Source organism: Fringilla coelebs (genome assembly GCF_963513975.1).
Source record: "Fringilla coelebs genome assembly, chromosome: 5".
Lineage (NCBI taxonomy): Eukaryota > Metazoa > Chordata > Aves > Passeriformes > Fringillidae > Fringilla > Fringilla coelebs.
The window spans coordinates 32749868-32766259 of NC_140033.1; the positions used below are offsets into that span (position 1 = coordinate 32749868).

At 40.6% G+C, this 16392-nt stretch overlaps 1 protein-coding gene across 2 annotated transcripts in view; it reads left to right on the forward strand.

The window, feature by feature from the left end:
* SRGAP1 (SLIT-ROBO Rho GTPase activating protein 1) overlaps positions 1–16392 on the forward strand; it is a gene marked incomplete at its 5' end in the record, with an annotated part of 134730 nt that overhangs the window by 56164 nt on the left and 62174 nt on the right. For both annotated transcript variants that reach the window (XM_084206340.1, XM_084206341.1), the window contains 2 exons: positions 10424–10619; positions 13033–13195. In XM_084206340.1, coding sequence (XP_084062466.1) covers positions 10424–10619; positions 13033–13195 — 359 coding nt within the window. The remainder of the gene's footprint in view (positions 1–10423; positions 10620–13032; positions 13196–16392) is intronic.

Genomic DNA, 16392 nt, shown 5'->3' on the forward strand with positions numbered 1-16392 from the left:
CAGAGCTGGAACTTTATGCTTACAAAACTTCAAGATTCAATTTCAATTTAGCCAAGGAATGGGCCTAGGAGCTACAGCTACTGCCCTGCCCATTGTGGTTCTTCTCCTTTACTCACTCCAATGCAGCTTTTGCTACCAGAATGTCTATTTCCAAAAGGAGATAGGCTAAAAACATAGGCAATAATAGGCATTTTATAGCCTTTTTTTATAAAGGAATTCTGAACGAAGCATGTGAAGCATTAATCCCTTGGCCATTCACTGAAGGTGCCCTAAGTGGCACATCTGTTTCCTACAGCTGTTTTTGGTGTCTTTGCTTCCATTCAGCAATCATCAAAGCCCTGCTGGAAACCCTAATCACCCATATATCTGTTGGAGAGAAACATTTGCAGAATACACAAAACAGTGAATTAATGCAGATACTGGGTTCTACAAATTATCAGCTTTAAGTTTTGTTCGTTCTGATATTTCCTCTCATTAAAAAAACGGGAGTGATATTTTTCTTTTTTCTAACTTCTGACAGATTGAAGACTGTTTCCAGGGGACCTGGAAATATGCAAATTATTTTAACCTAGAGTTCATTTTCTAGCAGATACTGTTCTTCATTTTACTGTTGAGTGAGTAAGCAACAGTTACCTACAGGCTCATGGGATATTTTTTTCTTTTCCCATTAGCAGGAACCTCTGGTGGTGGGGGGGGATTTCTTCTGCTACTGTAACAACTGAAGATAAATTTAATTAAATTATACTTCCCTGTAGCAGTAAGAAGGATTTATTTTTTCCCCTCTGCTGTTAGTGGAGTTTGAGGCTCTGAGTAATTGGGTTCAAAACCATCCTTTGAGGTAGGCATTTTATTTTCTCACTTAAGCATTGCACCTTCTACCAAGTCAGAGCACTACACAGACAAATGTATTTAAAACATGGCAGAATTTATCTAATCTTGTTAGATGACATGTAAAAATACTTGTTTGTTACTTCTACTTGTATAATAGCTATAATCAGCCAGCATGGTGATTATCTGTTTATCTATTTTACGTTTATTAGCACTCCCACAGACAGAATAAGTAATTTCATCATGATTGGTGTTATTCTTTTGTTTAATTAGTAAAAATATGAATTTTCTGTTCAGAGTTTGTCATACAGAACTTTTTTTATTTCCCCCAAACATGATGTCCTGTTTCTTAAATCCTCTACTGAGTCAAATTCAGTATTATTTGCTGTGTGAAAATGAGACAAAGACACTGAAATTTACTTTTGAATAATACTATAGTCATGCTCAGAGCGCCAGTAATCCCTCACTGGAGCTTTGGTTTTGCAGACTTATGCCAAGTCTCTACTAAAAAGGTCTCTGACCTTGCAGATCAAGGTCCATCTGGTCTGACAGACATACTCCTGAGCCAGACTTGCACTCTTACAGTTAAATCTGTCCAAGAAGCATGAAGCATGGTGATAGAATTTCATTCAAAGTTTGGCTGGGTGGTAGATGCCATCCTTCACTCAGCACTGGGTAGGTGAGTGAGGAGCTCTGATCCCCCACTGCTGCCTCAGCAGTGCAGGGCTGTCCCTGCTCTGTGCTGCTGGGGAGCACAGTGCTCATGGGCAGGGACAAATGCTCTGCCCAGAAACGTGCCAGCATCCAAAGCAGGCTCTGCAGCTCTGGCATATTGCCCAAGACAGCTTCTTTCCCCACTTGGTTGGCTGGGATACACAGGGCCTTTAGTAACTACAGGGATGTACTACTCAGGTGAGTAATTGGCATGGGATACGTTCATAAAGTTTTAAAACCGGTGTTGGAGGCATCTCAGTGGCATAGCTGTCTGTCTCACTGAAGAAGAGGAGGATCATGGATCTGTTGCAGAAAAAAACCCAACATATTTATGTTAGAAGAAAAACACAAAGGTGCTCAATGTTTAAGTTGAGGGGGTTGAAGTTAAATGTATCAAAGCTAAATGAGCAATAGTGAAAGTATTTTACTGCGTGTTAGACTGGTTGGACTGAAAAGTGATGTGGGTAAAATGCTGGCACACAGCACTGATTACTGTTTCCTTCTTGTGCTTAACTGCGCTGTTACTTCACCTTGGGACTTAAAGAGCTGTCACTGAAAGTCATGGCTGGGTCAAATGCATGCTCTTGTTTATGACATGTGGCAGGGTGTGTATCATCCTAAGAATGTTTTATTGACCTCCTAAAGATGTGCCATGCATGGAGAGTCATTTTCACAGGATGTAGGAAGGGAATTTTCTCTTGTTATTAATTTCTGAGTCTTATCACAGTGATAGGAGATGCCTTACCAGTGTACAGGAGATGCTGTATCTGATTGATGTGCAGATTTCATGGTTTCTTGCTTATCCTGCTGCTCAGGAGCTCCTGCCCTGCACTTCTACCAGCATAACTCTCATCTTAAGAGGTATGTCACCTGCCAGAGGTTCAGATTAATTAATTTTTTTGACAAGAAAAGGGACCTCTCTCAACATCTCATTTCTAGAAGAAGCCTTCAGATGTTTTCACTTGTCAGCTCTCCATCCAAGATGGATGGATGGAAGGGAAGGGAGGGAGGGAGGGATCGATGGATGAAAAGGAAGGGAAGGGAGTGAGGGAGGAAGGCAGGCAGGAAGGCAGGCAGGAAGGAAGGAAGTGTTTTATTGTGGCAAATAAGTAGAACTTAACAAAATGAAATGGTGCTAGTCTGGATGCAATCTGTACTCAAATGTGTATGGTCAGGAGGTTTATGGTTCTCTGGAGTAAAGGATATGTGCTAATACTAAGACTGGAGTAATTTCAGGGTAGTGTTGGTGGACAAGTGATGCAGTGTCTGTTGCAGAGTGGATACTCCTGCACTTCTCAGAGGCAGCTCCATCCTCAGCCTTGTAGCAGCTGAGGCAGGAATTCAACCTAATTTCACCTAGTTTACAAGTAAGAAAGCTAATGAAGAGTATTAGGTTTTCACTACTGCTTAGATTGTGACAAACTGTGTTTTCTTTCCTATTGGACCCCCTGGTTTGTGTGGATCTTTAGTCTCATGGAGTGCTAATACCAATTAGGCCTCCCAGACATTGTGCAAAGAATGTTTCCAGGACGACCCATGAATAATTTTTCTGTTCTGTTGGCAGATATGTCATTGGTGAGAAGACAAGAAAGATTTGGGCATACTGATTTCTTTTCTCATGTGCCCAGAATTTAAGACTGCAAGGAAAGGCTCATGGTATCTTTAAGAAGCATATAAAAAAGGATGACTGAAGCCCTTAAGAAGCTTCAGAAGAAGTTTTCCCATAGATCTTGATAGTTTATATGCTCTAAATGGGTTTTTAGACACCTACTTTATGATCACCTATCTGCTTGGCAGACTGTTGCATGGACTCTTTTTTCCTCTTTCTCTCACTTTTTCTGTCTTTGAAGAACTGATTTGCTCATCTAGAGGTAGGGCAGCTGGATTTTGGGAGAGTATCTGCTCCCACTGTGGGAGATAAGGGCTGGTCACTCCGGTGAAAGACCTTGAATCAGACTGTTGACGCAGAGGAGGCATCTTGGCCTTTGCTATCTACTGATTGGCAGTGTTTTGAGATGAGCTTTTACTGTTGAGCAAAATAAAGTTCCTTCTCCATTGAGGGACAGAAATTTTTGTCCTCAGTCCTAGATCTTGTGACTACAAGGACAGAGTATGCCAGGCTCAAGGTTTGGTAGGACATAGTGCCAGCACTTAGTTATGCGTGCGAAGGAGCAGTTGCCACAAAAGCAGTGGCACTCAGAACGTGGTGCAGGCAGACTGCCTGCTTAAATTCATGGTCTCTTGGCAGCAGCATTGTGGCAAAAGTGTCCTGCCAAGTCATGAGCTGGCACACTGCCCTCCATTTAGACTTGGACGGTAGGCAGCCAAGTGACCAGCAGCTGTGGCTGTGAATAGCAGGAGGGCGTTAGTCCAAGAACAACAAGAAGAAAAGCTTCTTCTTCTACATGTAGAGATTTTCTTGGCTCTTCCAGACTTGTCTTCTCATTTCAAAAGGATATGGAAGGTGCCCTAATACAGCTGCCCTTTTTGAATCCTGTCCACTGGGATCCCCCAGTTGCAGGATTCTGCATAAGCAAATGTTGTTGCCCAGTCTGTGACTGCAGTACACAGAAGTGTGTTGCTTGAATGTATATACATTAAATTTGCAGCTTTAAGGAGAGGATTCATTGTTTCCCTGCTCCCTTTGTTTGAGCAGGACAAGTGAAGTGACCCATAAAAATGTGTCTGCATCCTGCAAATGGCTTCTGCACCAGCTTTCCTCCTACTGGCTGCACGAAGATTGGTTTTTATCTTTAAGGATGCCAAAGTGCTTGAAAGAATGTAGTTTACAGTTTTTAAAGAGGTTGACAGATGTCAACAGGGCCTTCAGATTGCTGACTCTTTGTACAGCCCTTCAGATAGCAGAAGTGATTCTCTGTCCCCATCCAGTTCTACACTACCGCCTGAAGACGTGATCTGTCACAGGCAACCTCAAGCACATCCCCCAAAATCCCCAAACAAACAAAAAATCTTAAATAAATTCTCTGGAAAATAGCACAAAGTCGAACATTAAGTTTAATGCTGGATTGTGCACGGCAGACGTCACACTTCAAGTGGCAACCTGTATAAAGCTGTATGCTCAATGTACTAAGTGAAATTGATGGGGGTCAGGGTAGAACAAAGTCCACAAAAGCCCTGCCTGTGGAAGCTCAAGGGCATCATTGTCTCTGCAGCCACACTTCTTACGTGCTGAACACAGGCAAGTGATCTCCCCATGTCTGTCATAGAAGGTTAATGTTGTGGTACAGTCTCATGATCTATTTAAAGGCATTTCTGCATCAGCCTCCGAGATCTTTACCCCAGCATCTCTCATTAGCTGTCAGTCTGGTGGAATTTCCTGGCGTTTGAAGTGGATTTTCCTGCTTGTGGTCAAAGAAAATGGCAACAAGGACTTGGGAGAGAGTGTGAGCCAGACTCCCTGCTGACCACAGAGCTTCCCTTGCCATTTGTCACAGAAATACTCAAATAGCTTTCTAGCCAAGTCTCTGAGAAATAAAAATTTTACAGCACTATCATCTTTAGACTGTATATCTCAGAGAGAAGTATTGGCAGCTGGGTCTGAGCACTCACCATGGATGTGATACCTCTCACCATCTTTTATCTTCTTGTCTCTTGAGAGGAACAATAATGTTGTTCCCTGGGAAGTGTGAGAGCACTAATAGGACATGGAATTAAGGAGTTCTAGATGTGCACAGGGACACCTCCAGGCCTCTCTCAGTGACTCCTGCTGCAATTTCTCTGCTGGCAGCATCCTCAGTGGGCTGGAGATAAGCACTTCGCTCAAACAAAACCCAAACTGCAGATTTTGGCCAGCTGCATGCAGCTGGACCAAAGCTCTGCTCATCTTGACAAAGAAGCCAAAACCAAGTCTTACAAAGGCAAAGGCTCGAATGAAACTTAAATGATTAGTCCCCTCATGCAGCACCCCAGCTTCTAGCAGCAGGGGTAGACATGAGCAATTTTTCATGCTAAATAACTAGGGCACAATGAGAGGCATATAAAACTCAAGTGTCTTCAAGGAGGAACTGCAAGATGATTAATGCTGCAATAGCTGCTTAATTACAAATGCTTGTTGGTCGCCAGATGATATCTAGGCTGAATTTAAGGTCTGAATCTTTTCCTGTGAAATATGATCTGGATATCATTGGCATGACAATGATGGATATGTGTGTTGATAGCTCACTGGGGTAAAAAAAATGACTAAGTGTAATGGTTTAGAAATGCAAAGTCTAAGATACCACATATAGGTTTTAGTGCATTTAATGAGACATTTTTGAGACATTTAAAAGTAGCTTCTTTTTTTTTGGTGAAGGAGACATTTGGAGAAAAATGGGAGGTGATGCAGCTTTGTCTGGTTACCCAGATAACACCTGCAAACATAACTATGTCTTGTGAGAACCTCTGTACTATCAGAGTTCTGTTGAGTTACTTGCTTTTGTGATCTTTTGAAGGGTGAGGCCCCAAGGCTGTTGGTATGATTATCTAGTAATACCACTGGATTAATATGTCTGCATAGTTTGTGAATTGTAATCATGACTTAAATATAGCTTCTTGCCAGGCAGGGTGAGGCAGCCGGTGGGAGGCTTGCAGTGCAGCCAAGCTGGGTGACTGGGGAGACATGTCCTGCTCTGTGGCATTTTCCAGAGCTTTCAGCAAACACCAAAGCCCATGTCAGGGCTGCTCTGCAAGCACAAAAACTTAAATGGGAGCTAAGAGTGGCAGGCTGCATCAGTGCTTGGAGTGGCTCAGGCAGGAAGATTCTTGAGGCAGGTGTGTTGGTAGCCCCATGAAGCATTCTTTAGACTTGCTTTGCTCAAGGGTTAGTAAGAGAGTTTGTGGTGGTCTAAAAGGTCTCCAAGGTCTGAAAGGCTAGGCATAGCCTAGTGCAGCATGGCTGGAGCACTGCAGTACTGCAGGGCAGGGAAGGGGGTGGGCGTTGCAGTGGGGAGTTCTGTAGCAGGGCAGCAGTGTTGGTCTGTCCATGGGTTAATTTGGTTAATATCACGTGTTTACAAGTTGTGAGCTACTGAGGTCAGGAGGGGGTTTCCTTTGACTTTTTGGGGCTGTTTGATGGAGCCTGGTACTTTTGTGTGTGAAAGTAAAGGTGAAGAACTTAGTTCCATGCTGGTGTGTAGCCAGCTTTATGATTGTGTCACACTGTAGTGTATCTTCACAGGTTCCTTCGGGGGGCACTGGCCTGTCACTGGTTCCATACGTGTTCTTCAGGGTAGTACAGGGTATTACAGCAGTGCTATGTAAGTCACTATTTGTAATACTGTACTGTGTGCAAAGAGGTAACCTTGATGACTTATTTCTGATTATGATTTGGGTGATATCAGTAGTTCACTTTCATCTGCTCTGACTTAACTTTCAAAGCATCTATAATGTTGTCTCTTTTTACTTTTCATGGTACGCAGATTTAACCACTTGTCAAGGAAATAAAGATTTGTTGAAAAGTTAGAGTTATATTTTCAAAACTGGCATAAACAAAATCTAATTTTATACTTAATGCAGTAATTGTAGGGGAGGGTGTCTGTGAGGGCATAATCAAAATAAATGTTAGCCTAAAAATCCTTAGAAATAAAACTTTATTCAGTTTATTGCTTTAATTGCTGTCTCAGTAGCTGTTTCCTCACTTTGATTGTGTGTGCAGATATTGGACAAAGTGTAGGGTGGATTTAATTTTTTTTTCCAGTTGATGTGATCTCAATCTGTTCAAGCTGCAGTATAAATGGATGGGATTCCTTTTGAGCCTGCCCCTGGCCAGAAAACCAGTGAGCATTGACTCAAAGCTGCCAAGAGAAAGAAGGAGAAGGTGTTAACTCATCCAGGGTTTAAGCGGGTCTATTCCTGGCACAAAATAGCCTGGCAATTTGACATCAGCCACTCAGCAGAGCAGAATGGGACAATGTCATTGCCCATTACAACTGGTACCAATTCAACTTCGAATTTAAATGTGCCAGCAAAATAAGAATAAAGATCCTTCCCTTACTTGCTGCACCTGTCTTTGTATCTATGGAGTTTGGACTATACTGATTTTATTTCTTTGAATACAGTGCAGCAATTTTCCATGCCTCTCTTTATAGCCCTAGGGAAATCACACATGGTTAAAGAAAATAGCATTGCCTTGGTGCATTTTTCTGTAGCAGTAGGTAATGGGTAGTCTATTGAAGTTAATAGTACCTGGACAGTTGTGATTTTATCACACACAGCCACTCAGGCTGCCTGCCTGTTTTTCCAGTATTTGTTCTGGGGGTTTATTGTTGGTTGGTTGATTGGTTGGTTGGTTGCTTATTTTTTGATCCACTGCTCTCATCAGAAAATGGAAATCACAATATTTTCTGATCTGATTTCTTACTCATTACCATCTCCTCAGCCTGCCAGTATGGCATTATAGATGTTATTAGTAAAAGAAAAGTTTAAAAATGGAGGAGCAGAATGACTGAAAGACTGGAAGGAGAACTGCTGTTGAAGTCACTTCTGGACTGACTGTGGTCAGCTAGCATGAGTGGGATGTACATCTCCCCCTTTTCTCCTCCAGCAGGAGGCCACAGGCTTAGCCTTTTGGAATCAACATGTTCTTTCTCTTTGCTGAGATTCAAATAACCAGAAATTAGAAATCTTCCCTTCATAAAGCTGCAGTCCCCTGAGCCCCTAATTTTACCAGCTTGCACATCCGAGCTTGTACATCTCCATCAGCTTTCATAGATCATGCTTCAATTTTGTTTCCTAAAATACAAGTTTGAAGGAAGCCACTATTGTCCACTGGAAATCCCGACAGCATCAAATAGCTTAGGCAGTTTCTCATATTTTATCTGTTGTCCCTTGTTCATTGTTTCTTGTATTTCTATTCATATATTCCTGTTTCTAAAATCTTTCTCATTCTTGTTGCTATGGCAAAAGCCTGCCTAAAAAAGAAGAATTATAGCAGCAAGGTACACTGACCTACAAAATAATCAGAACATAGTTGCTCTGTACAAAACGCTGCTTTCAAAGTAACTGCTGGAAAATCTTCAGTGGGAAAGGGAGATGGCTAAAGTATTATGACCATGTACATGGATCTGGATTTAGTGAAAACTCCAGCTTACAGACAAAATTGCTGCTTCTGTCCAGTGGATCTGTACAGCTGGTTCCCCATACACAGGTTTTTTCCATGACTGCAATATTAACAGTAGTTTACACCTAAAAAAGTGGTTTTGAGCATCTGTTTCTGTTGTTAACCTTCCAGCTCTGATGTGATTTTCTCCTCTGTGTACATGAATGTCATTGATACAGTGTTGTATTACAGTGGCTCATCCTTGCTGGAGGCATGGTTTCTTTTCCAACAAACTGATTTGAAATGAAGTGAAAACCAAACCATGAATTTTTTGGTTCACCTCCCAGACTATAAAAATGGATGGTCTCATTAATGATTAACTCGGCAGCTGGTAGCTCACAGTAGATCTGGAAGAAAATACTGCAGTGTCTCCCTCCTCCAGCAAATATATTGGTTAACAATTTTCTGTGCTCGTACTACCTTATTTCAGTATACACATTTGAATCCCAGCAGAGTGGATCTCTGCCTTCATACCTGCTCTAAGATCAGTAAGGATGCACTAGCTCCTAGTTGCATGAGATAATATTTGCGATGTTATTACTGCTTAGTGGTTTGCAGTTCCATGTGATGTTAGTGTGACTTTTAGAATGCTCTTCTATTTCAAACTATGCTGTGGGCTTTGAAAATTTCCAGGATCTTTTTGCCCACAGCATGGTTACATCATTAAGAATCAAGTAAAATTTCACAATTTTGCATTTACATGGACATCACTTCTGGGTGTTTTGCTGTTGATAAATCCTTATTATAGCATTAAAGTGTGTAAAAAATATACACATATATTATTGTCAGAAAGTGTTTACTCCTCATTTTACTCCACAGTATTGGAATACACTGTGCCTAGGCAGCTGACAAAAGTGTAATGAACTCTAAAGAACCAGAGGGAACTTTTTAGACTAAATGTTCTCAGAATGCATTTAACTGGTTAGCACTCAGGAAATAAAAGTGCTAAAAATTGCCAACCAAAATAAAAGAAAATAAAAATAAAACCCCAGAAATCACTAAAATAAAAACCCTATAACATAGTAATTTTGCATATGGCAAAAAGTGGTAGAATATCTGGAGGCTTTTCCTTATTGCTCTAGAAGAGAACTGTGAGCATATATTCTCTTCTAAACTGAGATTCTTCTAAAATGATTTTTTTTTTAATACTGAAAAGTATACTACAGTTTCTGGAACCATGTGCAAATTTTTGAATAGTTGTCTCTAAGTATAGGTACATGTTTTCCTCTATATTTGCTGTAAAACATTGTTGGATGCATGTATAGCACACCAGTTCCCTCCCTGGCAGAGATAGGGCAGAAATGGAAGCTCACCTGTGCACAGTTACAATGGGCAATGCCTCCAGGGTTTATCGCAAGGTTGTTTCCATGGTGTACATGAACATAGAACACCTGACAGTCAGCAGGCTGATCCTGGCCCAAAGGGTGCTTGTTTATCAGCCATTCTTCAGGGCAGCACCACCTTCTGCAAGGCGATCACTCCAAGCGGAATGTTGTGCTAGTGCTGGCAGCCAGAAGAGGCATGGGAGAGGAAGGTGGAGACTCACCTGAGCCCCTATCACAGCTGTTTGTGAGACAGCAGGTGGGAGGATGCTGGGCATGAAGCATGTGGTGGCAGAAGTAAGAACTGCCACTGCTGTGTCCCACCACGGGACGGGACCTCAAATCCAGCCCCAGCTGATGTAGCTGTGAGGATGAAGTACACTGGAGTGTTTGTAATTTTGGTTGGTAACACTCAATTAATTTGCTTTCACTGACCTGAGTGGATATTTTTTTGTCTCATTAGAGATCCGAGCTCAACTTGTTGAGCAACAGAAATGCCTGGAGCAGCAGACTGAAATGAGAGTGCAGCTTCTTCAGGATCTGCAGGATTTCTTCCGCAAGAAGTCGGAAATAGAGATGGAGTATTCCCGAAACCTGGAAAAACTGGCTGAGAGGTTCATGGCAAAAACAAGAAGTACAAAGGATCATCAGCAGTACAAGTAAGAGAAACCTGCTTGCCCATTGCCCCCATGTTGTACCTGTTGCTGGTACAACAGTAGGTTCAAAGGCCTATTTAAAATTTCCACCCATGCTTAGCAGCATAGCGGTTCTCATTGCAGTTGAAGGTAGATGCATGCCTAAATACTAGTGTTGATGTAGCCTTATGCAGTTACTCATGTCAGCTTCTGACAAGTAGTTTCAGTTTCTAAAAAGTAAGTTGCACAAATACTATCCCTAACCTACCATATGGATTTTAAACGACCCAAAATACAGCCAGTATCTAGAAGAGATGCAGAGCTCCAAAAGCTTGAAAATTTGTGTGCTCATTTCTAGAGGAGTTGATAGGATTTTGAAGCATCTGCATGAAAGTCAGTCAACATTACAACAGTAACAAAAAAGAAAATTTTGGCCAAGAATGACATTAAGAAATAAAACTATTTTGATTTGTTGTTGCATGTGAACTTTGCTGTATCTTCACTTCTCTGATTCCTGGGAATAAAGATGATGTGAACGTTATGCATTGTTTACAATTCAATGTACCCTTTTAATGTCATAGTTTCGTAACGTACAGTATGTTTTCTGAAATGCTTCTTGTGCATCACTTGCTGACATAGTCTCATGGGGTTATTTTCCTGACTTGAGCTGATTAATGAATGTATGTGTCTAGCCCTGTTATGCTTAGGGATTTAGAACAGTATTTTGTGTTTGTAAAACTAAAAAATAATTTTCCTGCTGTTCACTCAGTGCTGTGCTAGAGATACAAGGATAAAACTTTTGTTTCAGGACAAAAGTCTTTCCTGAATAGATCTGGCTAAGGAAAGGTTAATCAAATACAGCTTGAACAGTTCAAAGAGCATTAATATATATTTCTTAAAATTCTTTTTAGTGACTCAATGATTCTCTGAAATAACCAACTTGTGCAAATGTCACCACTTCACAGATAGCCCTGGCTTTTATTCTGTTGTGGCAGGATCTTTTTTCCTTATGTTTACATCTTTCCTTATTCTTAAACATGTTAAATCCAGACTGGCAGCTGTGCATGGGAGTTATGACTTGAGTTGTACCTTTAGCTTTGTTCTTGCAGTTCTTTGCTTTGAGAACAGTTTACAGCAAAAGTGGCTTTAGTTGTTGGTCCCCTGAGCTGTTCCCACCATTGCGCCCAGAACAATCAGGAGGATGTTTGGAATCGGCTTTGGGACATGCAGAAGCAGGAGGACCAAGTAGTATCAGCATGGCCCTTCAGGAGTGCTCATGTTGCCTGGCCTGGCTGATAAAACCCCTTGCTGTGAAGTAACACTGTTAAGATGTCTATCTGAAACAAATGGAGGAAGTTTTCTTAACTCCTGATTCATAGCAAAGCAAAGCACTAATGATAAAGAAAATACTTTTCTCTGTTAATCATCCCTTGTTCCTTTGATTCTGAGGGTGACAGCTAAAAGTAGAGAATTAGATGGGCATTAAAGGGCATATTTCTAACAATGAGAATGGCTAATTATTAGAAGAGTTTGCTAAGAGTTGTAGGAGTTTCTCCCTCAATTCATCACCACTTCTGCCTGTTTTATCCTCATGTGCGATATCCTTTTAACTAAAGGAGAATCCTTGTAAAAGAGAAAAAAAAAGAACAAGTTTCTGGAGCAGTTAGTTGAAAGGTAGATTTATACTAAAATGTCAATAAAATCATAGGACAAATTATATAAAGTTTTTGTTGTCTGTGAAATAGTTGTGGAGTACAGTTTTTTTTATTTTGCCTTGTGTAAAAGAAATGAGAAGTCATATTTGATTTCACTTATTACTACCTTAAAGCTGGGAGCGGGCCAGCATTGCAAACAGGCTGTCATGGGAATTCAGAATTGGATCACTGGAAGAAGTCCAGTCCTGCTCTTGTCTTGTAATTGACACATCTAGGACCAGCAGTAGCAATGTATTTATGAATGCTGTGAATTTATGAGCATTGCTCACAGAATGTGGATGCTTGAGACATTTTCTTCTATTTCAGTTATACAAATCCAATGCAGTGAAACAGCTACACCTGCAATTTTTGCTCAAGAAGGATTTGGGTTGTGCTTCCAGAGCTTGTTTCTTTCTAATGTCAAAAATTAATTACTGTTACTCTTCCAGGAGTAACCTTTATTCATTTTGAACATTTACATGTAGTCCATCTCTAAGCTTTGTGGCAAGATATTTTATGCTTTCAGATAGTTTGCAGAGTATCCACACCTCATGGGACTTGAATGTGTCTTAAAAGTCATCTGAGGCTTGCCTAACCTGAGTTGTCCCAAGAATGGATAGACTGTTCAGAGGTAGCTATTTTTATGTAACAAGTTATGACTGCAAATGTCAGTGAGACGTTTTAGTTAGTAGCACAACCTTTTCATTTCTATACATTATACATGTGTGTATCTTCTTCCTCAGGAAAGACCAGAACCTCTTGTCACCAGTGAATTGCTGGTACTTACTCCTGAACCAAGTGAGAAGAGAAAGCAAAGACCATGCAACGCTGAGTGAGATCTACCTGAACAATGTGATCATGCGATTCATGCAGATAAGTGAAGACTCCACCAGAATGTTCAAGAAGGTAATGCCTCTCCTGCAGCCCTCTATCCAGGCTTGTAAGATGCATGAGGGAGGCAAAAGTGTCCTAATAGCTAGCATGTGAGGAGAAGATTCAGCACACACAGCATAAAATCTGTTTTAGCATACATATAAATTCTTCATGACTGGTCTTTGAAGCAGGTACTTAGTGCTGAAATGCCTGGGATCCTGCTGTATATGCTGGTGACCTTAAAAGCTGAATCACAAATATCCAAAAAGAAGGGGGAAAAGCCTGTCCTTCTCTAAAAAGTACACTTGTCTGCCCATGCAGAAAGGAAGCAGTTTTCACTTATGACTCCCAAAATAGTAAGACTGTATTCATTAATTATTTTTTAAAAGAATTTCATTGTGAATGAAACAGTTTGAAGACAAAGCAAGAGTTTACTTTTTAGTCCCTTGACATAAAGTTGGTAGCATATGCTGCAGTTCTCCTAAAAGTGTTTCCTTTTCTTCCTAATATTAAATATGAACACACACTTTTGATAACATAAGTATTTCTATTAGATCCTTTAAGTGTTGTCTCTGTACATGTTTGTCCTTGTCCATGACTGTTACGTATTTTCATAACACATGCATGGTGTGTAAATCCCTCATGTACTGAGCAAGCACTCTAAGCAACCTTAGCTCAAGATCTACAAAATATGTTTGCAGCCATGGTTGTTAAAATGTTTCAAAAGAAAAATAGATTATAAATGCATATATATTAGTCACAGCGAGATGCTGGTAGACAATCAGCATACAAAAGAGTTCAAGAAGAGTAAAGGTTAAAAGATGTAAATTGTGTGATGAAGTGATAGTGGCGGTACCCAAGTTAATGTTTTCAAAGCAGGGAACTGGTTTCACAGATACCCAACCATAATTCGAGATAGCACTGGGGTGGGGAGAAGAATCATTTAGGGAGCTCATAGATTGTACATTGAGGAAATTTAAGTAAAATCTTAAATTGAACTTCTTGGTATGCATTAAAAGCTGTAACAGGGACAGAGTTGAAGTTTATTGTTTCTCAGTAATGGGTTGTTCATATAATATGTCTGATATGTAAAACTGTAATTTACTGACCACTCAATTTAATGAAATGGAAGATAGTTATAGAAATTGATCCAATAATGAGAAAAGCGATTTGAATGAGCTGCAGTACTGTCTATGTGCAGATATCTCAGAGTTGGAAACCAGTAGAATTTTTTTTTTCATCTGGAATAGTTTTCCCTTTGTTTATGTCTCAGAAGTATCTTCTTTAGTAGGTGCACATTATTTGACAAACCTGTTTGCTTTCAGCGTAGTTCAGTTTTTTGGCACTAGAAATTTTGCTTTTTCTTCCCTTCCGTCCAGGTGGACTGTAAAATCGTAACTTGTTAAAGTTTTCAGTGGACAAGTGTGTGTCCTTTTATATTCACTCATGATTTATTAATGGAGATTGCTGCAGCTTCTCTCTCAAAAGGAAAGGAAAATACGTGGATATTTTCAGTGTGTTAACAGGAGGCATATTGTCCCATCTCCTTGATAAACTTGTCTCTGTCCTCCATGTTGTTCCCATGCAGGTACAACATTTCAAGTTTTCTCTTTCTAGCATAGCTTCTTGAAGAAGAGCTAGCATCTGCTCTTGCTTTTATATTCCTAACTTGGGAATATTAAAGGGGAAAGAAGAGCAGGGAAATTGAGGTGGTCCTGCCATGCATAACCTGAAGCTGACACTAGTAGAGCCCAGATCCTCAGCAGCCCTTTGCTACCTTTCATCAGGATTTGCCAGCTGACACTCAGTGTGAGAGTGTCACTTCAAACAGCTGTTAGCTTCGGTGGAGCTTGGGCAGAGTGAGCTTAGCAAAGGCTCTGTGCAGGGATCTGAGCCAGTCCCATAACATTTGGGGAAGGGTGGCAGGAACACCTGCAGCACCTCAGTATGGTATAAGTGACATTCGTGGGCATGTGGACTCAATGTGGCAGTGCTTGTTCACCAGTATCAATTCTGAGCACACATTTTTAAGACATTCTGTCAAGCTCAGTACTTGTTGCAGGAGGTTGGTATTTCCACTGAGCCCCAGTGTGCACAGTTCTTGCCATGGTGCTTGCTGCAGAGTACTGGTGTTTTATTTGCTGTTAGTTCCCAGGTGCAGAACTGATGATGAAGCTCTTCCAGCCCAAACCCTTCCATGATCCTGTGATAATTTGTGTGAGATGTGAATGAGCAGTCTAACTTAAGGTACTCACAGAACTGCATAATGGATGTTTACTGGGCAACAGAAAGATCACATGCAAAACACATGTATTCTGCTACAGTTCTCTTTGCAGGAGAGAGGTCACAGGGGCAAAGAGAAGGTGCGCTTAGAGTGAGAAAGGTGACAGCCAACAGTGTTCTCCGTCAAAATTGTATTCTCCCTGAAGAAAATGGCATTGATTTTGTTGGAGATTTTTTAACATCAAATAGCATATTTAAGCAATTTCTGTCAATTTCTGTGATTCTGCAGATTACTTACAGAAAAAATATATATTTAGGATAAAATAGTGTCAGAGAAAAGTATAATCAGTCTCAATAGGTGTCATATCCCTGTGAAAGCATATGGAATTTGTTCACTGTTCACAGATTTTGGATTAAAGTAGAGAAAAACCATGTCCTGCAGATACTTCTACTCTGGAATCTGATCATACTGTTCTGTGAAATATGTACTATCTCTCTAAGTAATAAATATAAATAACAAGCAGAAATGTGAAGATTTTTAAAATAGACTAACAAGTGCATTCTTAGTGTCTTACTGCTGTCCATGGTCAAGAGCAGAAAATATCTGTACTCTCTTGGCTCTCACAGTATTGCACTCAAGAGCATGTAATGTCTACAATTCTGTGATTCTATAACTTACAAATACCAGTTAGTCAAGCTTCACTGTATTCAATGGTAATATCTTGGAACTTATTGTTCTAATGGTGTTACGCATTGCTTTTACCTTGTTTTAGTTCTCCATCAGTCTTGTAGCAGCAAGGTGCTTTACTCCATTTCCAAGTGTGGAGAGTAAGTACACATACCAAGCCCATGATCACAACATATCTTCATTGTGCTGCTCTAAAACCTCAGTCTTCCTGCTGCAGAAAGGAAAAGTGTCTCAGGGTGGATGGTCCCATTGCCCACAAGCAAGATAAGGGGAGACAACAGCAAAGTCATAATCACTCTGAACTTCTTGACTCTTTCTA